Genomic DNA, 25,148 nt, shown 5'->3' on the forward strand with positions numbered 1-25,148 from the left:
GAACTTTCAAATACAGGCATCAACTTCATACATACAACAGCAATGCAACACATTATTTCTCTGCAATGCTTTCTTAGCCCCCCTGAGTCGTGGTGAATCCAACACTCCTTGATGAATATATACAACTCTGTAGACGACACCAAAGCAACAGATCATGTCTTAGCTACAATATCTGCAGTTAAAGTGTTATGTGCAAAGATGAAGGAAAAGAAGCTTTTTCATCATCAGCCACTCTGTTACCAATGATGTCTCATGCTTGTCTAGCATCTAAGGGCAAACGATTTTTCCTGGTGGTGTAAAATAATTTACTACTTATTTAAAGAGAAGGTCGATTTGCAAGCATGTAGATAGAAAACGGTTGCATCTCTTGCAACCAGTATTTTCAAAAATTCCACTGTACTGTACAGTGCACACCAGGACCACAGTAAGCACCAAAATTCTCTAAATACCATGACTGGTTGTATTGCTTCTTAACTACCCTCCACACACTAATGGGTAGGTCAGTAAGACAGTTCAGATCAGACACCCATAAAGAAGCAAACATGTAAACGCTTTGCTCAACAAAAATAAAGTCAGCTCACCAAATATGGGCTTAACTTACAGTAGAAATAGCTGGCCTTATAAAAATATAGTGATTTCTTTTTCAACAGTTCTTGGGAGTATTTGCAGGTTGAGGAGAGGAAGGAGTGTGGTGGGGCTGATCAAGGGTGGATGGAAGAAGGGAGGCCGCACAGTGAGCGGCGGTCCCTCTCAGTGCCTGCCGCTGTGACAGTGAGCTGCCCTTAGTGGATGTTGAGGTTACGGAAGTGGTCAAAAGTCGCCCCCAGGGCCCAGCTTGTCTCCACGTTGTTCACCTTCTTGGTTAACTGTTGAAGAGAGCGTGAATAGTATATTCGTCAGAACATTACCAGATAGAAGCAAATCATTTTACTGCATTTATTGTAATGTAAATCAAAGAAAATAACTTGATTTATGAGTATATATGCATCTTCCCAAGTGACCCGTCATCTGGGCCTGACTGACTGGCTCACCTGCAGAACAGTGTTGTCCTTGAAGCCAAAGCCCTCCTTTAGCAGACAGGTGATATAAGTCATGTCCATGCAGAGGAAAGGGCTGATCGCACGGTACTTGGTCATCTTGTTGCACACTGCAAAAACAACAAGCCACAAGCTTCAGACACGTGGTCATGACATGACATTAACACAGGTTTCACATGCCACAGAGAAAAACAAAAAGATATTTGACTCAGACACCTTGTTGCATTATATGATGGAATCATGTTCCACGTAATTGTAAGAAACACCTTTTCTAACCCCTGTGCTACATGATTAAAAGATGACCTTTCTGTTTTGTTTGGCTGAAGAAACTGGGAGGTGTGAGGAGAACGGCTGAGGGTCAGCACAGGGCTGTGGGTGGGTGGCAGTGTTTAACAGTCTTGAACACAGTGTGTTTCAGTATGTGTCAACCCCCAGGTGGTGTGTGGCTGTCAGGTGCCCTCCTGCCTGGGCCAGACAGACATCTTTAGCTCAGCTGCCAGCCCTGCCTGAGCCAGACTTCTTCCTCGAGACCATGTGACAGTGTTCTCACAACACAAACAGCCTTACATAACTCACCAGCTCAATCCTACTTGCTATAAATCTGGTTCTACAAGGACAAGTGCAACACTTTCCAGCTGAGGAGAGTAGCATGCATTCATCAAACATGCAAGGGCATTTTACTGTTTTGAAACCCTATGATAAAACAATTCTGATATGATTTGACCGCAGACAAATATTTTAGCAAATAATTTATTGTGTTGTGCCCCAGTAAACCCTACGTGCCAGGATAGGTTGTGCCAAGCTGACACAAACAAGGTTTAGTGCTTGTGTCAGCTACAGAAGTCTATGTTTTTCAGGTAGATTTAGTTCTTATAGGATTAATGTGCAGCCCGTGAGATTGCTGGCCTCTCATAGAGCCATGGTTTGTCCACAAAAAAAAAAAAAAAATGCCTAAAAAAAATATTTAAATTTTTTTTTGACTCTCACCTTCCTTGGCTCTCTTCTTAAAATCCCTGACTTCAAGTGCACCACCTCGGGAGCCATCTGTGAGGGGGAGAAAAGCACAACTAAAATACCTGTTTTCTGCAACAGATGACAATTTTACTTAAGACAAATTATAATGGAAGGCCTGTACTTTGCGCCCACTCACCAATGAGACCTGACTCCACTGCTCTGTCATAGTAATAGGAGAAAGCATAGAAGATGCTGCTGCCCTTTAATTCATAAGGCTGGTGGATGATTCCCTTGATAACCTTCATCACTTCATAGTAGCACAGCTTGTAGCCTGCATAGCCTGAGGAGAGAGAAGGTAAATGTATTGTCAGTAAATATTTCACTAATGCTGACAGTAATGAGAGGAAGGAGAGCTGAGGGTGCATGGAGGTAGTGTAGGATGTGATGTTGTGGGGAAAGCCTGGGGCCTCAGTCTGAGGTCAGACAGGGGTTGAAGCTGGGGGCTTGTACACACGTGTATATGAGGGAAGCCCCAGAACGACCACTTTCACACAATCCCATGGGACTGGTTGGCTCAGTTGAGCCAGCAAAACCATGTGCTGACATGAGCGGCACTTAGTATGGCCCTGTTGGCCTGTCTATTTTTACCACATAATTGTGAGCGGTCAAGATCAAGCCGCTCGTTACACAGAAAAATAACAGCTCATGGACTAGCCCAGTATCTTTTGGCTACTTGGCTGTGGTATGGGAGTGACTGCCTTATTTGTGAAGTTAACTGACAGTTTTCTTTTCATTTAAATACAAGGTTCACTGTAGTATAATTGTTCAAGAGGGAGGGCAGAGAGTGAGAGGATGACAAAACATGCGTTTGGCGCCAAGGTCCCTGAACTCCAAAGGGAAAATGCTCGCATGTGAGACTGTATTGTACTGTAATCTATTGTGTTCCAAAGCTGGGAATGCAGAGATTACTGGATCCAAGCCACTGGGAAGGAAATCAAAACCTCAAAGACCTTTAATCTTACCATCTGGAATACCGCTAACTTTGTAGATGTTTCCTCCAAAAGTAATATCCTCTCTGAACTTCTTGGGTAGGCAGGAACTAGTGAAGACTTTCCAATCTAGACCTAAGATGGTAAAAAAGAAGAAATGGGTGTCCAATCTTCCATTGTTCAGATCCATTCAGGAATGATCTCCCTGATGCAGCATGTGAATAGTAGATAAAAGGTATCAGATACTCTACCATCAGCTCCTAGTGCTCCGAGAGTTGCCAGTCGGGCCGCATATAGTCCATTTCCAAGATAGCTATGGGAGGGTGAAATGTGTTAAAGGTAATGCATTCTCTCTGATAGGTTTTCATGATGTTTATATCACTACATTCAATACTACTGCACAAAATACTAATAGGCATGGTTATCCCAGCCGAAAAGCAGCTCTATACCATGAAGATACAACATCCTCTTATGTGTTATTTACCTGTGTGTGTAGAGTTGATAGGTATGATTGAACATGTTGAATTTGGCGATGTAACTCGATGGAGCAGTGTAAACTGTTTTCTGTTGGACGAAAGATAAATGTTCAGCCAATGGTGACACTCATCAGAATTTCTAAAATATACTGTATTTATTCATCAAATCACGTGTTTCATTTACCTTTGACTTGGGGAGGAAAGTGATCTGTGTAGATCCTCCACCCAAATCCAGGATCCCCACTGTCCTCTTTGTATTGGAATATAAGTGACCTAAGGCAAACAGGCAGAAAGTTAAACACATCACACTTAATATAGAAAACTCAAGAGAGCGTGCAATCTATCATCACTGCTGTGAACACAGAGGATACAGTATGGCTTTGTGTATTAATTGCCCGTTTTATTGAGAATTCATTCCTTTTACAACCACTAGTGTCAGAATGATGCATGGTTACAGATATTACCACCAGCCCGCAGATCTTATCTGTGGCCGCCAAGGGGGAGAGGACATGTTTTGTTTAAAAACTCAAGGTGGGTTTTTAAATAGATGTGGTGGTACATAAATGTATAAAATATGAGGATTATCGCTTGTTATTGCAAGCAGATTGGAGCCAGTGATTCAAGTTTGAAACCTCAGACAGGAGACAGCAGTCTCTCACTGCCAGGTTGTGATATACACTGGAGCCTCAGATATGAGCCTCATGACCACTAACACCACCATAGCAAAACACAAGCACAGTCTTACCTGTGAGGAAGTTCACCGTGACCCAGGCAAGGACTCCTAAAATGGGCACATAGAAGAAAACGTCTGCATTAGTACAACTGTGGGAAGTGAGCACTATTTATTAGAACTGATATAAGAAACACGGCTTAATTCTGCCATTCAAGCATGTTCAAGCACAATGAATAAGCCATAACCGGAGATGACTCATGTGTTAGTCTAGCTTTCTTTCATTAAGCTGATATTAAAGGAGTAGTGTTGGTCTAACATGTAGGATTGCAGACCAGCCCAGGTAATTACAATTGTCTCAGATGTCAAGTTATTGCACTCATAAACTGAGGATAATGAATGGCACATACTGTATGATGAAGCATAACTTGGTGAGGGTGCCTTAATGAGTGATGTGGAGGATCACGTTAAATTATTGGGCGTGGGACAGCAACTCAGACAAGGGTATTTAATTGTCACAATGAGGTAGCAACAGACCTCTTGTAAAACGATGTTTATGAGAGCAGTATTGGTTGATAAACCCTCAGTAAATGAGACAGGCAAAGCACCTGGTCACACAATCAGTCAGTTCTAACAGAAAATGCAAAACATGAGATTTAAATACTGAATACATACTGGTAAAAGGACATTAAAGATGACCTACCTTCATTTGTTCCATTCATGATGGACACACTGTTGTTTGGCACATAGAAAGGGGACTCAGCAAAAACCTCTCGCACCTATAGAAAGGAGGCATACACATTTTATTATTGTTGCTCACTGGCCATGTGTTAAAACTAAGCTGCTGTAACATATACAGTCAAGTGCTTTAAAGATGTTAAAGCACAGCTAACATAGACTCCAGCAGACAAATTGTTCCTGTTCTGTGTTCGAGTGACAGATACTCAACCACAGCATGGTTGGAACAGTAGCCTAGAGTTAATCATTTAAATGACAAATATGGCTACTCCACATAACCTCAAAACAGATGTTTTTTTGCAACATGATAGCCACCAAATGGGCAGACTTGCCCTCTTTTTTTTTCAAGGATACTTGTAAGCAGTTAGTGGTTTCTCATCCCGTTCCTTGGCGGGACGGGTAGTGCTCGTGCCAAACTGTCTGAGGGTAGAGAGAAAACGTGCCTCACCTCATCCAGAAGAGCATTGGCCTTGTCTTCAGGCAGCAGACGCAGACCTGCTGTGGCTTTCAGGACCACTGGGGTCTTTTTCCAGTCCTCCTCTGGCACTGTTTTCTTGGCAATCTTCAGCAGCTGTCTGACGGTGTTGCCACCCTGAAGACAAGATAGTAGACGGTTACAACCGGCACAGTCAACACATGTAGTCACAGAGTAATCAGAAAGAAAGAAAAAAAGAAAGAAAGAAAGAAAGAAAGAAAGAAAGAAAGAAAGAAAGAAAGAAAGAAAGAAAGAAAGAAAGAACTAAATGAATGAATATTTCATGACTACATAGTTTTATTCTGTGATGAAAATGTTTTGAAAAACATGTCCTCCACTAATCATCTTGGGGTAAAATTGCAGGACAGGAGTGGGCAGTAGTGCCAACATCAGCAGGAAGCATTCTTGTAATTACATAGTCTCCACATCACATGAACCCAACCCCAAAAAATATCCTAGTGGCTTACTAGTGGCTTAGTGGTTTGCAGACAGTGGGCAACACCTTAATACCTGATCAATGATGATGTGCAATAACATAATAGGAATACATACCTCCTCAGGGTTGTCTTTGTAAGCAGACAAACCAGGCTTCACCGCATGGTACATTTCATTGTCCAGAACCGGCAGCTCAACTAGAAGACAAGTGTGGGTGTAGGAGAACATCATAAAGATCATTACCCAGACGGTTAAATATTGCACACATGCAATGTCAGTAAATGAGATTACATAGCATTCCTTTTTACAACTATTTAGACTGTGGGACCTCATCTATAAATCCAGATTCAATTTTAGAAGTCTTCTGTAGTTGTGTAGCGCCCGTCTGACTCCACTGTGAGTCAGACGGGGAAGTTTGAAGTCCAGCTCAGCTACTTTTAGACACTGTTTTTGCCCATGCTCCCTCTCCCCAAGCGCATGTTTGCTCTTACACCGCACAGTGAGTGACTTAACAGCAACAAGTGGGAGCCAAGCAGCATGGGAAGTCCACCTACTGGAGGCTGGCAGAAAGAGAGAGGGAGAGAGGTAAACACTAACCTGGGTCCTTCTGGATGAACTTATAGATGTGGATCCTGGTGCCGGTGCTGCCGGCGTCGAACATGATCCCATAGAAAATGCGACTCTGGTTGGCGGGGTTAGGGGCTGCAGGTGCCGGGTGGGGAACCTCAGGTGGGTGGTAAGGCTCAGGTGCGGGGTGGTAGACTTCGGGCACCGGGTAGAAAGCATCGGGAATGGGATGGACCTCGGGTGCCGGGTGGAAAACCTCGGGAATCTCAGGGTAAGTCTGCACGTCAGGCTGGGAGGCTTCAGGCACCGGGTTGGAGACCTCAGGCAGGAGATTTTCCGTGTTGGCGGAGTGTTCGCGGTAGCGGTAGTGGGGGATGAAGCGGTGGTGCCGGTAGTAGGTCGCCTCCGCTAAGAAGAGGTTCCCAGCCAGAAGCCACACGGATACAGTGAAGAGCAGACTCGGCGTGGCCATTGTTTTCACTGCCGGAGAGGACACACAGATGGTGAAAGAAGAAAGAAAAAAAATCTAGGGAAAAGCCTGTGTGGATGCTGATGTAAAGACTGCCCTGCACAGAGAGGCCCTGCTCAGAGACCACAGCGGCGTGCTGAGCTGAGAGAGGCAGAGTGGATCACGGTGCACACTCAGGACGGTCTGCTCATCTGTTTACAGTATATAAAGACATAAGGGCCTGGCACAGGGCCACGCCGACACAAGCCATCAACCAATCCTGTGGCGGTCCATCCCAGCTGCATCCAAAGTCCCCCCTCCTGTGTGAGCTGGAGACTGACTACCTGCTTACCAGAAGCATGTACTTTTCTTTTTTTTTTTTCTTTCTTTCTTTTTTTAATAGATTATTTTTGGCTATATGTTTTCGCCCTCTTCATCTTTCTCTCTCGGGCAACCCGGAGCCAACCCCCCTCCCTTAAATTAAAGAATTAAAAAGGGATTTATCAAGATGTCAAAATGAATGGCTCACAGAAACTTGGAGCAATGGTCTCAAAATACATTTTATAGCGTATTTAATTAAGACTTGCAGAGTAACTTGCTTCGAAAATCCCTTCATTTGACAAGATTTTTGACTCAAACTTGGCCTTTCCCCTGCATCAGCAGTGATATAACACACTTCATATTTCACTGTTGATGACCATTTAATTGCTTGCTGACTTGTTTATTGCCTGCTTTTTATAAACATAGGAACACTTAATTAGTATTCTGAAATTATATCTTGCAGTTAGAATATCATAGCTAGTGAAATGTTACAATTTTCAAATGGTTACCATTATTATAACTTTAATTTTCCCAAGAAAGTAAGGTAGGCATTGTTAAAAATATTATGGGGCTTTATGGGAAAAGCATGAAATTGGATTGTACTTAAGAGTAACCCCAAAAGAAGAATGACCATTTTCAGAATGAAAAAGTAAGTCGTTTTGGAGTAGGGGAGCTGTCAGATGTGTTTTGTAATACTACCTGATAAATCATTTTCCGTATACTGACAAGGTGTTTTCAGCAGCTTACTATCATTGAACTGCATGTATAGAAATACCTTACAGTCCAGGATTCATGCTCCACTGATGATGGGCAGAAGAATCACCGGTAGATAATCTACTGCAACCCATTGACCGGCCTTACTTTCAAAAATAATGTGCAAATGTGACTTGCACTCCAACTGGCATAAAAGTTAAAAGAATGTTAGCAATCATCTCACTCCCACTCATCTCTGTGTTAACCACAGGCTTTCCAAGGGAAAAAATATTTGGGCAGTAAGGCACGTTTCACGAGAGTATGCATGAAAAGCATGAGAGGCTGGTGCTCTGCTTTAGGTGGGTGGCTGGCAAAGCATGGTGTATCACCCTCAATATTCCCATGTAATATTCAGAGCTCCTGGTCCCAGGGAAGGATATCCCACAGCAGTGGAGCGCAGGGGCACAGCAACCCAGAGACCTGACATGAACTGGGATTTGTACAGGGCTGTGATATTCTTCACTCACTGTGTAACAACAGCAGGAGGATAGGGGCCTGAAAGGGAGGCATCAGTTGTCTAGCAATTGAAGCATCACAGTAAACTGACCCTGCTCCAACCCCGACCGAACATATGTGTACATTATGAATGAAGCTGTTTCACCTCATACAGTGGGTGAGCGCGGCAGAAACTGAGATGTCAGCCTGCCTGCCAGGAGGGTGAGAAAGGGTGGGGGCTGAGGTCCTGCAGATGGGCACAGCACAGGGAAGAAGTCCACAGAGAGGACAATGTGGGGAGGGTGGGGCTTGGCACCAGTGTTCACCCATCATGCCATTCCACTCCCAGGACACTCTGCTGTGCAAAGCACTGTTCCAACACTGTAATTTGGACTAAAAATATTGGACTTTCTTTCCTCCTTCCTTTTTTCTAAATACCGTGGCTACTTTTTTTCAATCTTGCGGCTCACCAGAATGGTCTTTTGCCCCTATCAAAGCATGCATGTGCAAGACCTCTCACTGACTTGAGCCAGTAGATGTCCTCTTGGATGCCATGTTAACAGTGTAATAATGTGGTTAATCGTGCATATCCTTTAATACAATTCACTCACCCATTCACTCAAAAAGTCATGTATTTTCTACAGGGTGCTGATGTTATTCTTTTTAAAAATTTTTGATGCATATTGTCTTGCTCGGTCAAAGTGATGATCACGCATATTATGTTTAATGTAACCATTATCATGGATCATGTGCAGCGTTTTGACAGCTGTATAACACCTTCTGGCTCCTGCACACTGGTGCTGGCGCCATAAATTGCAGCATGCTTGAGCCTTCAAGACACAGACCTACTATAATGTTGCAATTGCAATATGATGCAATAAGAACAATGGCTTGACAAGCATATTCTCCCAAAAACAATACAAAAAAAAAAAAAAAAAAACTGACTGTCATTCATTTTGATATTCAAACAGCCAAAATCTAAGACATTTCACTCTTGAATGACATGGATTCACAGACAGTTGAATATATATTTAGTGTGCAGTATACATAATGGAATGAACTAAACGAATCCCAATGGAAACTATAGTTAGCCCACTCACTTTGTTTAAAATAATGCAAATGTGCACTGCCACCTATGCAAGGTGGCTATATGGCATGACACAGCATTACAATTTCCAGAGAAGAGGTAGGTTGAATATAAGGTTTGGTATTTTGTTTCAAACTAGCTGTAACCGTAAGGCATGAGAAGGGACCCCTGCTTTGTAATCTATGCTGTGCAATGTATTATTAATATACTGCAACATTGCCCTCAGGAATGCCATGTTTGTGGGTGTCCTACCCCAAAAAGTCTATTGAAGAGATGTAAACCTTGTCATTACAATTCCAATGGTAATGACAGCTTTGAAAAGCTCAGGGTTATTTCAGTTTTCTCTCTTCACTGTCATAGCAATTACCTTTAAATTTAGTCTTGAAACTCGGTCTGAGCTACGAGCAGAGGTTTAACCTATATATGATTCACTTTACAGTAGCTACACCCAAAGATTTTGTAATATTTAGCCTACTTTCTTCTGTGTTGAATAATGTTTGCTGACTTCCAGAGACAGCTGAACAAGATGATGGAAGGCACTCAGAGGTTCTGGGCTGAAATTATGCCTTGCACTAACTTTACATTGTTTCTTTTGGATGAACTTCTTTGAAGATGTAAAGTCAGCTACAATTCAGTTGATCTTGGTGGCTTTTCCACAACTTATGTAATAAAAAACAACATCTTTGGGTCTATTTGGATGGCAGAGTTCTTCTCGGGACATGAACAATACTGTTGTCAAGCGGCAAAATCTATTTTATGTCATCATGTGGGAGGAGATCATGTGCAAACAGATCTTGTTTGATAGAAACCATCATGTGAAGACCATAATTACAAACCAAGTGACAAATATACAGCCATTCTGTGTTAAGTTCAGACTCCAAGCACTCACTGGGACAAACATTCAATTGTTAGAAAAATCTCTCGCATTGTCTAACATATATTCACAATTTTATTTTGAGCGGGGATGCATACACTCTGTCTCATCATAAAGTGACTGAAATATGCCTCTGCATTGCAGTGGCTAGGCATGTGCTGGAAGGGTGTACTTCTTGCACGCATATATACATAAAAACAAAACATTTAAAAAAAAAAAAAAAAATGTCCCACACCGCACAGGCCATGCAATTTCCCACTAACAAACCTGGAATGTGTTGCAGCATGCATCATATTTACATAATAGGTGGGCTGCCTGTGAGCTGTAAGTCCAGGGTGCCCCAAAGCTGTACCAGAGAGTTTGGCTGTTGCCTGGGTGACGGCGTCTCTATGGCAACATGCTAAACACAACTCCCCTGCAGGTTCCAGGAGTTTTGACGGCTCCTCTCGTTAGTTAAACGTTAACTGCCACTAAGTAGGCTAATTAACGCGCAAACTATCACGTCGTCTGCTCGTTAAAGCGGCCCACGCTAGTGTGTTGTATTTTAGTTAATTATTTATTTTTAAAAAGTCTTACCCGGTGCCCATAGTGATGCCCAAGAAGAAAGCCACAAAGGGGAAGAAGGGGAAAGCCGGGTGAGTAATTCTAGCCTTTTGAAAGTTTTTTACGTTTGTTCACTTTACTTTTCCATTTAAAATGTGTTCCCCTATGTTTTATTTGTCGCAGGAAGGGAAAGAAAGAGGGCAAGCAGGAAGCTAAAGTTGACAAAGAGTCGGACGTGGAGAAGGCCAAGGCCAGCGCGGCCCTGTGGCAGGCCAGGTTAGACGCCAACGAGCAGTCGCGCGTGCAGTACCGCGAGGCTTGCCGCAGGCTGGGCCGAATCAACGAGGAGCTCACGAGCCAGCAGCACCGGACCGAGAGGGACACCATCGACATCATGGGCCTGCTAAGGAAGAAGGACGCACAGAAAGAGGAGGAGGTGGGGATGCAAACACACACCAAGCACACACCTGACGACCTGAGGATGCGCCAACTCCTGCAAAAAAAAAAAAAAAAAAAAAAAACTTTCAGGAATGAACTTTGACCTTACTAGATACTGGATAATTGCTGAACTGAACCTCTAGGTCAAAATAGTAAAAAACAGTAAATACCAAAATGAATATATAAATAAATCTGGAACTGAAAATCCAAACGTACAAAATTCTAGTATGGAAAATAACTCAGTGAGTGGGAGCTCCTTTTATGTTTTGGAGCAATTTTCCCTGTCAAAGTTACTAATTCCAGTTGACAAGCCTCATATTTTAATGGAGGAAACAGAGTTTATTTACAATATTGAGCTTTACAGCAGGAATTTTGTACTTTTACAGAATCAAATTAATTGTGTACAGCTGTTTCATTATTGTTTACAGCACTCAAACAATTGTTTTATACATGTTATTCATATGGCTATTCATATGTGACACATTTAAGTTTCTTATTCTTGTCCCCTTTAACGTAGGACAAAGTAATTTTTGTGTGTGATTAGGGTTAGTCATTTTAGTTCCTGCCTGTCAGTCACTATCAGAGCCAAGTTTGGCCGATACCAAAAGTTCATATAATGTCCTATTGGTGCCAGTTAATCAGCCAAACTACATGTTGGTCAACATGTAGTGCATACTGCATTATTATGAACATAAACAGTCTCATAGGCCTAAAAAAGTGTGTGTGTGCCATCCATTTCTGCAGATAAAGAGGCTGGAGGAGCAGCTCAGAAGTCAAATGGCACTTGCACGTGAAGAGCAAAAGAAACTGGTATGTTGAGGCTCAAGTACAGTGGGATTAAAATAGCCACAAGAGAAGATGTGTGAGACATTTTATAGTAACCATGAAAAAACAACACACAAGCTGGATTTAGCATGTTAACCAAGTTGCCTGCAAAGCAGAATGCTGCACTACTGTCAGTGTCTCCATCAGGTGTCAAGGTTGTACATTAAAACCAATTGCATCTCAAAAATGTGCTGTGCTGGATCCAAACAGCTGGGTCCCATGTAATTATGCTGACATTTACCATAAACAACCAAACAAAGCAGTCATAAAACAAAGGAACAAACCCTCACATTTCAAGTTACATGGTCTAAAATTATTTTAATCCTTGACAGTGGCCACAGGAAAAAAGCAAAACAAAACATAATTTAAATATGCTTGGTCTGGGAAAAAAAACAGTCACATTGCTAGTGCTGATGTTTTATCCATTCCTCAGATGTCACAGGTCTTAGCCATAAGACAAGTTTAAATTACATAACAAATACTATCACAGCTTATTTTGACCTTTGATCTTTGCTGATCTCTATTGATTGCAGTTGATCAAACTATCAAGCTGCCATTACAATATTCAAGTAGAATAACAAAGCTAAAACATGCAAAAATTTGCTGCTTTAGCTACAGTAACAGCTGTTTTCCATCTTCCAGTTCTTACTTCATGCTGGTAAAATAGGATCCAATAAGCTTCTAAGAAAGAAAAAAAAGAGGGCATGGTCTGGACCAAGTTGAAACATCCCTATTTTAGACATGCATTGAACTGTCACATATGTCCATGTTGGAAAAAAAAATATTGTTGTGGTTGACTCTAAAGATGTGACTTCAAGACACTCTCCCCAATGGCCTTTTCTCATTGCGAGGTGATAAAATGGTTCATCTTGAAAAATTGACTTAGCTAATGGAAACTACTTCATCAAAGGCACTTAGAACGTGAATGCCCTGGCATTCGTCTAAGGAGTGAGACATGATGAAACTTTCGAGTGCTGAGAAAATCAGTCAGCCAAATAATTATATCATAAAGACTTTTCCAACTGCAGTTGCCACACAGCGTTATAGGGAAAAGAGCACATTGCTTGTATGAACTGATGCAGTTAAGTGCTGAAAACTGTGCACAGTGCAGCTGAGCTAGCATACATACTGTAGATTAGTACATTTATGTTGTGGAGGAACATGTGGAGTTATCTGAAGAATAACAATTAGGCCTCAAGTTGTAATCAAATGGTCGATAACCTCTCATTTAGTCGTCATGTACATCGTTGTGGGTGTGTGTTTTTCTAGTCTCTCATGACTTTGGTCACTATCACATTTTTGCTTTGACTGGTGTATCCACAGTAGCAGTTTTCCCTGACTTGAGGTATTCATCCTGCCTGATTTGTGCTGGTGTTGGTCATGACTGCAGAAAGCATGGTCCCATGTGAACTCTGAGACGAGATTTTCTTCCCAGCTGTTATGAGCTGTTCTCTGTTCCTGGAAACTCTTTGCAACGTTTGCCCTTCTAAAATAAGGGGTTGATGCAGTTTTACAGTTTTGACTTACAAATTGTTTTATGTGCCTAATCATGTGGCTGGTTGTAACAGGTTGAAGAATACACTATTCAAATCAACGAGTTGGAGGAAAGGTTCAAAGAGAGATCCGATGAGTTTAACATGATCCAGGAGGAATGGAGGAAAATCAGAGAGTTTCAGAAGAGGGAAGCCCAAATGGAACAGGAGCTCATTACTGTAAGCAAAAATAGATAGATAAGGTTTGTATTTCTAAGATGTTGTTGGCATTTGTCACAGAATATCACCAGTAACCATCGCCTTTATATTTTGCAGATGAAAGAAAGCATGCGTCTTGCTGACAAGGAGCACAGGAAAAACCTGAATAGAATGGAGTGTAAATTCTTCGGTGAAAAGGTATTATCAAAGACTTAAAGAGACACCAGCAAAACATTTCCTGTTCTGGAGTCAATGATAATATAGAAAACACTGTTAAATTGATCTGACACAAATTGTGTTGGTCAAACAGTTTATAATGGAGATGTGGTGTGTTTGTGTCCACATATGGGAAGGAATTGGGGGAAAAACAAAATTGTGAATAGAATGTAAGTGTGAAAAGATGTTGTGTATTTAGTGTTGTGAAGCAGAAAGGCCCAGGTGGTGCAGTGAGTTGTGTGCATTGCCCTGCAGGTTCGCCTGGAGAAGGAAGCAGAGCAGAGGATTGCCCTGCTGGCTGAGAACGCCCACAGTGAGGCCATTGTGTGAGTGCGTCTCTGCTGTCCATTACTATCTAATTTTATTCTTCCAACTCTACCTTCAGGGAATGGGAAAGCAAAGAAAAACTATATTTATGCACACATGCTCTCTCTATATACAGTATATATGAATAGAAAACTAACTAGGTTATTATCTTGACCACACCGGTTCGTCATATTAAGATAGTGCATGTCAGCTGAGACAGTGATCACGTCCTCAGCTGTCCCAGGATGTCTCTCTAGGAGGAAAGTATAGCGCATGGGTGGAAGAGCTCTGTTTATTAGTTTTTAAACCATGAGATGTATATTTTACCTCTGCTGTGTTTAGCTACTTTTTTACAGCCCATGGAAAATCAAGGTTGATACTGGTGTGGCACTGCTGATTTTAGCCTTCAGTGACGGTGCTCGATTTAAGTTTGAACACTCTCAACACATTCTCAACTCGTCTTTAAAAGCCAAGCAGACCTTGACCCAGTTTCCAGCAATTTGTTGAAGGGAAAACATGAGTTATGTCTTACATTGTCAGATCCCAGTCTATTCACCTTCCAAACCCAATTTACCACCTGTCTATTACACAATATATGAAAATGCTGTCAAAGAGCATTCATAAGTAGTTCTTTGTATCATTGTACATGGAATATCAGGTGGTGGGGTTTGTTTTATCAGGATAAATTAGGTAGTGGCACCAATTGTCACTGATGTTAAGGTATGAAAAATATGAAAAATAGCAGGAATTCTGGCAGAAAGTCTGGCTTGGAATCAAGATTCATAGTGTTTTGGGGAATCTCAGTTAATATTAATTAATAATTAACCTCTGTTTGCCCCAAAAACTGTTAGGCAGCTGGACGATGCCTCACGCTGCGTCTTCAAGGACAACGTCCGTCTCAATGAAGCATTGAATTATCACATAAAGGAGGCACAGGACCTGCAGAAATTGACGACGTCATTGGCTGAAGAAAAAGCCTCCCTGGCTCTGAACAAGGTATATTTGAGCCATAGGACAGTAAACAGGAATGTTACTACTAGGCACTGACACCCCTTGAACAGAGACCATTTATCTCCAGAAGCCATTTTCAATCATTTCAGCTATAAAACACTTGTCAGATCTGTGGAGAATATATTCCAGGTGGTTTTTCCCCTCGTGCTGTTTACTTGTGCTGACCCTGTGTATTTTGCTTGCGGTCCTAATTTCCCTTCACCTCCTGACTACTTCTCTCAGTGGTCAGTGGTTGTGGTTAGTTTCCACCGGTACATGGGTTCAAATTCAGTGGCTTCCCCCCTCACTGTTTTCTGGCTATGATTCTTTAAGACAAACAAATATCAGGTACCTTAATCTTATCCCTGATAATGGCAATAAATCAAAAGAAGTAGGAAAATTCGCTTTTGCCTCTCTGCAGCACAGTGTAGACCTTTGTATAAATCATTTATTACGTCATTACTCTTGCGTTTCTTCCCCCAGGAGATGGACGAGATGATGATAAAGACGAATGCGGTTCAGATGAAGGCCCAAAGGAAGGAGATATCCGAACTGAAGGCTAAGGTGGCCACTCTGGAGCAGGCCCTGGAGACTATGGTTATGGAATGTGAGCGAGAGAAGGAGGACACCCAGCAGCAGGTCCTGGTCAGCAGCCAGGCCAGCCAGGTGGAGCTGGAGAGGCTGCAGAAGGAGCTAGCCGTGCAGGAGAAGGAGATGGGGCGTGTCAAACGGCTGGCAGGCTGCGTTGTGAGACAGCGCACGGAGCTGGAGCAGTTTTTCCACGAGGCGCTGTTTCAGGTGAAGCAGGAGATCCAGGCTAGCAGGCTGCTCTACAAGGAGGAGGCGCTGCAGGCCTACCGCATGAGGATGAGCGCAGCCACTGCAAGAAAACTCAAGTTCCCCCTCATCCGCACCTTCACTAAAAACCCACACAGTACCAACTGTGTCTATTCAGACATGGAGGAAGCTGAGAAGTGGTAGGTCTTATTCCCATCAATTGTTTTTGTTCTAGTTCTCATTGAGTATCAACACAAAATCACCTGTAGGTCAGTGATCATTCATATCCTAATATTTTGATCATTTATTCCCCCACATCTGTGCTATGCTTTGTAAATGAATGTGTGTAATGACTGTTGATCACATTCACTTTGAACTGTAATTATTTAGGAACCATCTAAGAGGCAACAAGGTTGACATCTCTGATCTCACTTGGGAGCAGAAGGAAAAAGTGCTTAGGCTTCTGTTTGCAAAAATGAATGGACAGAAGGCAAGGTAATGAAGAACTTCAAACAACTACATCATGTTGATGACTGAGCTAAAACAGACATGTTGGTTACTTAAGTTGCTTCCTCTTTGTTTCATTGCCTGATGGCCTCAGCCTAGATAATCTTTGAAAATGTATCCAAAGTTCTGGCACAACTGACTCTTAAAAACAAAATGCGTTGACACCAAGCAGTCATCCAGGCTGAACTTCTTGTGACTCCTCCCTCTTTTTAATGTTTTAAACAGTCATTTTCTCAGCAGAAGAGGATACCATAAAACATCACTTAGGCTTCAACCAATTTTCTTTTCCGTCCAGCTGCTTAAAAAGAATGAAGAAAGAGTCTGGGCACAATAGTAAAAATAGGCCCGGCCACAGAGTCGTGTGCTTGGAAACAAACATCTGGTCACGTCGATTTGCCTTCAGCCTATTGGCCCCACTTCACGTGCACTAGGAGTTTATTTTGTTCTTTGAACGCTTGTGGTCAGGGAGCAGCTGGTAACATGATTTTCAGAACGCAGTGTGCAGGGGATCTGTAAGTATGGGGGTATGGCAGGGCAGAGTAGATGTATATTCAAGTTAACAGTGGTCTGGCACCTAGTCCAGCAGAGTAACATGCAGGATTTGGCGACTCCAGAGGGTCAGTTTTCAGCAGCATAGTCCATGTGCAATGTGCTGACCTAGAGTAACCCCTTTGCAAGGCAGGCTACAGGCCCAACTGGATAGATACCATTGTGTTAAAACATGGCCTTTCAAAATGATGTACTTCATTGCAACTCTGCATTTTCCTGATAGGAATCTGGGCCAGCACTTGGCTTTGGCCGCATCCTTTGAGAAGAACCATAGTGACACTGATGCTGCTGGGTAAGGCACCAAAGGAATGCATGCATGAGAATACAAGTTATATCTTCCCCATGTACTCTAATTACAAAGCCTGTGTAGATTTATTGATCCCGCATTGCATGTTTTGCCGAAAAAGCACTTGGCTGTGAGACCATGATGCCTTCCTGGCTGTGATTTATCAGACTGTTGCATTTAAATGTTACATAATGACGACTCTCTTCCAGAATTACAGAGGAGTTATCCCCAGTGACCTTCATCACGCAGGCGCCTGTGTCCAACCTGCCCTCCAACCCAAACAGACTGCCGGATATACACACCACATGACCTCTGTCTTGCCCTAGATGCTTACATTGCACTATCCAGTACAATCTGGACTGTCTCTGCTGCTGCATATGCAACCTTCCCACAGAATGTCAAGGATGTTGTTTGCGCTCATTATAAAACCTTAAATTGCATATTTGGGGCTCATATGAATTCTCTCTGTCATATATAAAGCTCATGAGTTATCTTTCATATATATATATACGACCCATATGAAAATTTTCTCTTGCAGCCCAGTAAAAAAAAAAAAGGCCCAGTTTTAACAAATAGAGCTTTATTCAAATGCTGCCTTTTTGGACACAAAGTCCTGATGCTGTACCATAAAACACATGTATGGAACAGAATGCAGAGTGTCCATGGCAACATACATTAATCAAAGGTTTAACTGGTAGGGATTATATACATTGTGGGTGCATTGGGCTTATGTGCTGATGTGGCAAGAGGAGAAAACAAGCCATTCTAGCCTTGTTAGCATATTGCATTGCTTCAGTTGTACAGGTCCTTTGCATTATTAAATCTCTATACATGACAATGGTTTGTTTACAGAGCAGTCCTAGCTTTATATACACATAACTAATATAAAATCTGCATAGAGGGAAACTTATTTATTAATCTACACATTTGTGATGGCTGACTTTCAATCTACTGTTGAGAATATAAATTTCTCAACATTAAGGCCGTTTTGTTTGTGAAGAATAAGTGCATCTAAGCCTTTTGGGCTGATTGGATTGAACAGTAGTAGAGTAGAGTTTTTCAATTCACAAAACATGGTGTGCTTTAAATTTGCAGTTAGCGTCCCATGGTAGGCATGGTAACTGCAGGACTTTTCAAGGTGGCATCTTCAGCTTTCCACTGTGAAGTTACAGTTTTGATCTGTGTGTAAAACTGGATACCCTGGAGAGAAATAAAGAAAAAAATGCATCAACTTAAACGGCCACTTCTATGATTTCTTTGAATTTGTGAGAGACAGACAGTTTTTGACACTTACCTGCTTTCCATAGAAGTTGGTGTCACCCCTAAAGGAACCTCTTGATCCAGTGAAGGAGAACATGGGTAGTGGAACAGGGATGGGAACATTGACTCCAATCTGCAGGACAAAAGCATTTTCCCTATTCATTTTTGCAAGTGTAAACTTTGTAAAACAGTCCTCTGGATCCATGAGTAAGATGTGGCTGATGAGAGATGCGGTACACCTTTGCTTTTCAAAAACTAAAACAAAACATGACAGATCTCTGGCTTGTATTGCAGTTTTGAGTGCTCAGTATGCCTTTATGACAGAGAAGGAGAACTAAACAAAACATTTTGTTTTTGAAGGCACCAGAAGCTGGTAAGGTTGGTTTAGAATGTTTGAAACTGCGGGAATAACTTTGGACACACTGAAGTCAGGCCTTTTGGCGAAGGTGCAGGGGAAAAAAAATGATGTTTGTTGCATCGAGGTTTGGAGAGGAGTACAGCACATGGCCTACACAGCATTCCCCGACATGTGAACAGCAAACACAGGGCATAACTGGGCTCCACAAGCAAACAAACAGGGTAAAGGCAGGCCATATTTATGCTTCAACATTTAACAGGATCCTAGGAATCCCTTTTGAGTTTAATTTAAGATTTCCCCTCCTCTAATTCCACCAGAAAAATGTTTCTATGTCCCCCCTGTTTTGATTTAAAAGGCATATATTTGCTATGGCTATTTGTAGTCTTAGTGGGGTGGTGAAATGGAGGGATGGGGTTGCCATAGTGTACATTTTAGGTCAGGGGCAAACAAGGCTATACTTGCCATGGAAAAATAATTGTTTTCTTTAATATGTGTGCATGTTTTCAGACAGAAATGTGCTGTGCTCCTTGTTTGAGATGCTGTATAGACATGACAGGAGGTTGTGAATGTCTCCTGTCTCCCAAAACAGAAGAAGACATTTGGTGGTTAAGGCCACTCACCTGGCCCACGTCCACCTCATGAGTGTATTTGCGTGCAGTGGCGCCATTTGTGGTGAAGATAGCTGTGCCGTTGCCATAGGGGTTCCTGTTGACCAAGCTGATGGCATCATCTAGAGAGTCTGCCTCAAGAACAACCAACACAGGCCCGAAGATCTCCTCAGTGTAGCACTTCATCTGGGGCTGGGAGAGCAAAAAACAACTAAAGTCAGACTTAAACAGGCACTTCCATTTTTATACAGTGTTTTCACAGAACTAACATGCAAAAAGATCTTAGCATAAACCCCACATACTGTGACACCGCTGATGATGGTGGGTCCAACAAAGTTGCCGCTCTCATAACCCTTAACTTTGACGTTTCTGCCATCCAGAAGAATCTTTGCTCCCTCGTCCAATCCACTCTGGATCAGGCTGTTGACTCTCTCTTTCGCCTGGGGAGAGATCAGAGGCCCCACATCTGCACCAGGCTGGTCCCCTAGCAGGGCCCCAAAAACAACCAGCTATGAGGTTACATTCAATTGCACTTGCATGGCATGCACAAATAAAGGGCACTGACACTCATTTTCTGCATCGGCCACAAACACAAGCCAAGGCGAGGGGCGCCCAGCGGCACTCCCATGAAAGATGGATGCTTAGGGGTTTCCTGTGTAGCTGCACAAATTAGAGTCTATATCACTGAAAAAAGGAAGAATCATTCTTTCACTCCCCATCAACTTCCTTTCTCAAAGGATTTGATGCTCTGGGCCACTATTTAGCTCAGGACCACAGATCTGGCCACAAATTTGCAGCATGGCTGACTCAACAAGCCCTCTCTCCCAGCTGAGTCAAATGCGAAGTTACAGCAGGGCAAAAGGCGAGAGGTGTGGTTAGGGCGGCGTGGGTGGCCCCAAGATGGCTAAACCAAAGGCCCTCGGGGCTGAACAGGGGCTCAGGAAAGAAAGAACCGGAGGGCGTGGCGAGAGGGCGGGTACCTGCATTCACGCGCAGGGCCTTTGCACGCTCCACCAGCTCTGGCAGCCAGCTGCGTGCCTCGCCCACAAGGATAGCTGTGGAGAGCGCCATGCAGCGCTGCCCTGCTGCCCCGAAAGCCGCGCCCACAAGCTGATTCAGAGTGTTCTCCTTGTTGGCATCGGGCATCACCACACCATGGTTCTTGGCTCCCTGCAATACATGAGAAGTGGTTAGCGTCCTACCAGATTACAGCAATTGGTCAGTCACAAATGAGTGCATATAATATCATGGAATGTCATTGCATATTGGGCTCAAATAAATTGCATACCACTCATTTCAAATTTGCTACACCAAAATTCCATCCTAATAATTTGTAAGAAAGAAATAATGGGATTGACTCAAAATGAACAGGTGGAACATTTGTAATTCCCAGTCAGACCTTTCAGCAGTAGTGCCCAGTTTCCAATCTCTGCTCTGAACCTAACCTCATCTGTACTGCTGGCAAAGAGGAGCAATAATCCAACTACAATTTGTTGGCCAATGCTGCCACCTTCTGGTCATTTATGGAAACAGTCTCAGAGGACAATCCTGTACTTGCATGAAATGTTACTCTTGCCCAGGCATTTGATACTGACCATATTAGACTGGACCCTCTTGCCATTTTTGGAGCCTCTCTCATAGATATACTCTCCAGCTTGATTTGAGCCCACAAAGCTGATCGCCTTGATGGCTGGATGATCACAGATGAAATTCACAGCTGCAACAGAAAGACAAAGAACCACATCAACACCAATATCCTCAACCATTAAAATCCTGACTAGCAATATCAAGCTGTGGGGTGCTGCAGCACACTGGATATGATGTAAGTATCCCTTGGGCCATTTTGGGAGAGCACCCATTTGGCCACCCAGCTTGGATGTTAGAGTCAAGAGGGGTTTAGTGTCTGAAACTGACAGAAATATCAAGATTTTCAAAAGTTTTGGATGCTGCTACTCTGTGTAGAGCCAGGGTAACTGGCAGCCAATCAAAATCCTGCCTGGTACACTGCCATTGTTCTGCTTTGTATTTGACTGGGCCACAGTCTGTATAAAACAAAGGCTTTTAAATGTCATTGTCTCAAGAGGTTACTTGCCAGACCAGAGTACAAACAAATGACCATTTTTGACGTCTGTTGTCAGTGAATTTGGCCTGCAACACCTCAAAAAGGCTCAACACTAGCAGAGTGTCAAGTATCCGACAACACCCGCCTCCACACTGCCTCCATTCCTGGTCTGAAATAGTGGTATACCCTGAGGAAAAATTATGACTGCAACGTTATGAGGACAAACTAGTGCAACCAGCTAGCTCTAGATAAAACATGTTCAAGAGAAGACCTTTTGACAAAGCAAAGAAAACGTTCTGTGATCCCCAGTCACCCCTTATTTATAAAATTTTCCTCCCTCAAGCTAAAGGTTTCTGACTCCAGCCTACAAGAAAAACAGAACCAAACAGTCCGTCCCTCAATTTAGAACCCTACTACAGAAGTCCAGCTGCTTGTAGACTATATTGCTATTGGTGTCAAAAACTTTAGGCTCCACACAATTGGAGCCTAAAGCCTAAATGGATAAAACTAGGATGTAAAGAGAGAGAGCAGTATGTGTGAGCAGCTCTTACCATCGTGTTGGCCGTGGATGATGTTGAGTGTCCCGTCTGGAGCGCCGGCATCCTGCAACATCTTGGCCAGCAGCATGGCGCAGGTCGGCACCCGCTCTGATGGCTTCAGGAGGTAGGTGTTGCCGCACACCATGCCCATAGGGAACATCCACAGAGGGATCATGGCAGGGAAGTTGAAGGGAGCGATGCCAGCGCACACCCCGATGGGCAGGCGGTAAGTGTAGGTGTCCATGTCCTTGGTGATGGAGGGCAGGGTCTCACCAAGCATCAGAGAGGTGATGCTGCAGGTGTGCTCCACCACCTCTGTAGAGAAGAAGCAAAAAGCCAAGCCATGATCCAGATGCAAAGATATAAGGTGGCCACAGCCAGACCACAGAAAGACAAAACATAGCAATAGTTTTTACTCTAAAACTGAGCGAGAGAACCAAAAGGACAGAAGAAAATCCCAGAATAGAGCATAAAATATTAAATTAACATTAACATTAAATATTTCAGACTTGTCTTAGTGCAGAGTTACTCTTCAAGAAAGGAGTGGTTTGTAGGTGGATGTATTATAGTATATATATTGGAAAATGTACATGTATTCTGCAAATCTGTCAAGCAAAATTATATAAGGGGATCCTACATAAGTCAGTCATTCATAGGGGTCTTGGTGTGAACTGCCCTTTCACCAGGTTCAGTCAGAGTAATGTACTGATTAACCATTTCTGTAACCGCAAAGTAAAAGCAGATAGTGGCTAACGTCAAAAGTTGACCAACACGTTGCCCTTTGTGAAAAGGTCTAGCTGTGTGTGCATGCATGTAACACTTACGCAATCCTCTAAACACATCCCCTTCTGCATCTGCAAGGGTCTTGCCCTGTTCCAAGGTGATTGACTTGGCAAGTTCTTTCTGAAACACAAGGTAAAGCTTGTGTGAGTTTCAATAAACCTGGAACTACAGTGCAAGCTTCACAACAAGACAGCAGTCTATGAACCAATGTGGTCAGTCAGTTTATGAAAATAGTTAGTGACTACAGAGTCAAACCAGAACTCCAAGCAGTCATGAACTAGTTAGACTTAACAGCTCTTGATAAAAAACTAAACTGAAGAGGTGACTGCATTTAGGTATAATGAACAAAGTCAAGTGCAATAGAGCTGAAAACAACTGAATACAATGTACTGCAATCACCTTTCACACCATGAGCCTTTGACTTACAATGTTGTCCTTGATAAGCTGCTGATAGCGCAGAAAGATCTGCTGCCGAGTCAAGATAGAGGTCTCAGACCAGGAGTGGAAGGCCCTGGAGCAGGAGTCCACGGCGGCCAACATCTCCTCCTTGGTGGCCTTGGGTACACGGGAGATCACCTCATTGGTAGCCTGCAGCAACACGGAGGAAAGAGCATGCATTTACTAATTACAAACATTAAATTTTGAGTTGCTGTTCATTTCAAACAGAAAGGGATGTTTGCTATTAGTTAAGTAACAGTTAGGTAATAGTTGAACCTTAGCACATGTTAAGAGCTACCTGGAGCTGCAGGTCAGAAACTTTATCACACAACTAATAAGAGTTGCACATTCCTATTAAGAAATGTTCATAATTATTGGGTTTTTCATCCATATATACACAGAAGTTAAAGACAAGATTCAGTTTTTTTCTGAACTGACCTCTCATTAACAGCTTACATTACAATAGAGGGTTATGTGGAATCTCACCTGTTTGCACAAATATGAAAAGCCATTTAAGAATTTAACCCAAGAAACCAGCTTATTGTTTTGCATGACGTAACTTCAGCGATATCAGCAAACCCAACTACATGTGCCCCAAAAAAGTGTCTTGTTCAGCAAAATAGATGAGGTAAAACACTTACAGGATTGTGAATATCCAGCCATTCTGAACTCTTGGATTCAACAAACTTGCCATCAATGAACAGCTTGGTGGTGGGCTGTGAGGAACGATCACATTTGTATTAGAGCTGTCACCTCTCATCAGGCAGGCTGTACATTTATAACATGTAATGATGAGTGTAATAGCAGACTGACAACACTGAAACTTGTCATCAACTCACTACTGAGGAGTAGCACATGCGGCCTACTGGGAGTGGGACCTGTGAAGGAAGTCAAGCAGGTGCTCTGAATGCATCAAATGCAAAAAAGGATCAATAAACATACATACAATATCTACATAAATGGTTGGTTTACTTCATATTTTGTATAAATACATTAAATGAAAAAAAAAAAAAAAAAAAAAAAAAAAAAAAAACTCGACAGTTGCTTTCACTTCCAGCCGGCTTGCACAAGATTTAATGTGCAACTACTATGTCAGCTGGGAATGCAAATGGAGGGACAAAGTCAAGCCTGCAAAACGGGCCTGGGCTGTGAATCACGTTTGGCCGGTAAGTGCACAAGGGATAAATAAGTACATAAAATTTTAATAAAGTGTGCAAACACAACAGATGATATGGGTTGTTTATTTCATAGAGCACAGCTGTTGTACAAGCCAACAGTCAGCAGCTCTATGCAGCAGACTCTTTCTAAAGGAACAAATGAGCCTAGTCCAGACCTAAATCCTGCAGCACATGACACACTGGCACTTTGTAAACATTACCAATTGGCCCAAGCTGCTGTCATTTTGAACTGAGATTATCCATTCTTTTATTCGGCGCCGTTCGCTCTTACCCTTTGCCTCAGCAGCGATCTCATTGCAGTCGTCGCCATGATGGAAATGTTATTTTAGGTGCTTGATTTGTCCAAAAATCACACCCCGACCCTGCATGTAAGGTCGCCTGTCAACATATAGCGTTCAATGGTCTGATCCCACCAGGATGGATTTAGACGTGGGCGGGCTCTGGAGAACGAGGCGGCTTGCTATTCGCTCCTCGTGTGCACTCCTATAAATACAGCTGTCTGATTGGTTACATGCCGGCGCGCGCTGTCCACTGC

The 25,148-nt window shown here is 42.8% G+C and overlaps 3 protein-coding genes across 4 annotated transcripts; 1 reads left to right on the forward strand and 2 right to left on the reverse strand.

The window, feature by feature from the left end:
* Positions 1–598: 598 nt before the first annotated feature.
* Positions 599–6,892, reverse strand: entpd5a (ectonucleoside triphosphate diphosphohydrolase 5a). Its single transcript, XM_030044531.1, has 13 exons — positions 6,372–6,892; positions 5,892–5,971; positions 5,313–5,456; positions 4,830–4,905; positions 4,202–4,237; positions 3,641–3,729; positions 3,465–3,544; positions 3,232–3,293; positions 3,014–3,115; positions 2,188–2,331; positions 2,025–2,081; positions 1,032–1,147; positions 599–866 (listed from the first exon to the last, which is right to left on the reverse strand). Exons 1-13 carry the CDS (start codon positions 6,811–6,813, stop codon positions 783–785), a joined length of 1,512 nt encoding a protein of 503 aa, XP_029900391.1. The 5' UTR covers positions 6,814–6,892; the 3' UTR covers positions 599–782.
* Positions 6,893–10,850: 3,958 nt separating this feature from the next.
* On the forward strand, positions 10,851–17,696 carry LOC115354245 (basal body-orientation factor 1-like). The gene is made up of 11 exons (XM_030044528.1): positions 10,851–10,894; positions 10,986–11,238; positions 11,985–12,050; positions 13,634–13,777; positions 13,874–13,954; positions 14,228–14,298; positions 15,130–15,274; positions 15,752–16,245; positions 16,436–16,540; positions 17,325–17,393; positions 17,597–17,696. Exons 1-11 carry the CDS (start codon positions 10,851–10,853, stop codon positions 17,694–17,696), a joined length of 1,572 nt encoding a protein of 523 aa, XP_029900388.1.
* A 250-nt stretch (positions 17,697–17,946) lies between these two features.
* aldh6a1 (aldehyde dehydrogenase 6 family, member A1) lies at positions 17,947–25,034 on the reverse strand. Of its 2 annotated transcripts, none has more exons than XM_030045089.1 (12): positions 24,885–25,034; positions 24,281–24,313; positions 24,077–24,160; positions 23,424–23,585; positions 23,039–23,117; positions 22,227–22,529; positions 21,209–21,330; positions 20,594–20,783; positions 19,916–20,097; positions 19,626–19,805; positions 18,682–18,780; positions 17,947–18,587 (listed from the first exon to the last, which is right to left on the reverse strand). In XM_030045089.1, exons 1-12 carry the CDS (start codon positions 24,921–24,923, stop codon positions 18,483–18,485), a joined length of 1,578 nt encoding a protein of 525 aa, XP_029900949.1. In that variant the 5' UTR covers positions 24,924–25,034; the 3' UTR covers positions 17,947–18,482. The 2 variants fall into 2 exon arrangements, with proteins under 2 accessions (XP_029900949.1, XP_029900950.1); XM_030045090.1 differs by having other exon boundaries at positions 24,077–24,151; positions 24,275–24,313.
* Positions 25,035–25,148: the final 114 nt, after the last annotated feature.

The sequence above is a fragment of the Myripristis murdjan genome, chromosome 22 (genome assembly GCF_902150065.1).
Source record: "Myripristis murdjan chromosome 22, fMyrMur1.1, whole genome shotgun sequence".
Taxonomy (NCBI): domain Eukaryota; kingdom Metazoa; phylum Chordata; class Actinopteri; order Holocentriformes; family Holocentridae; genus Myripristis; species Myripristis murdjan.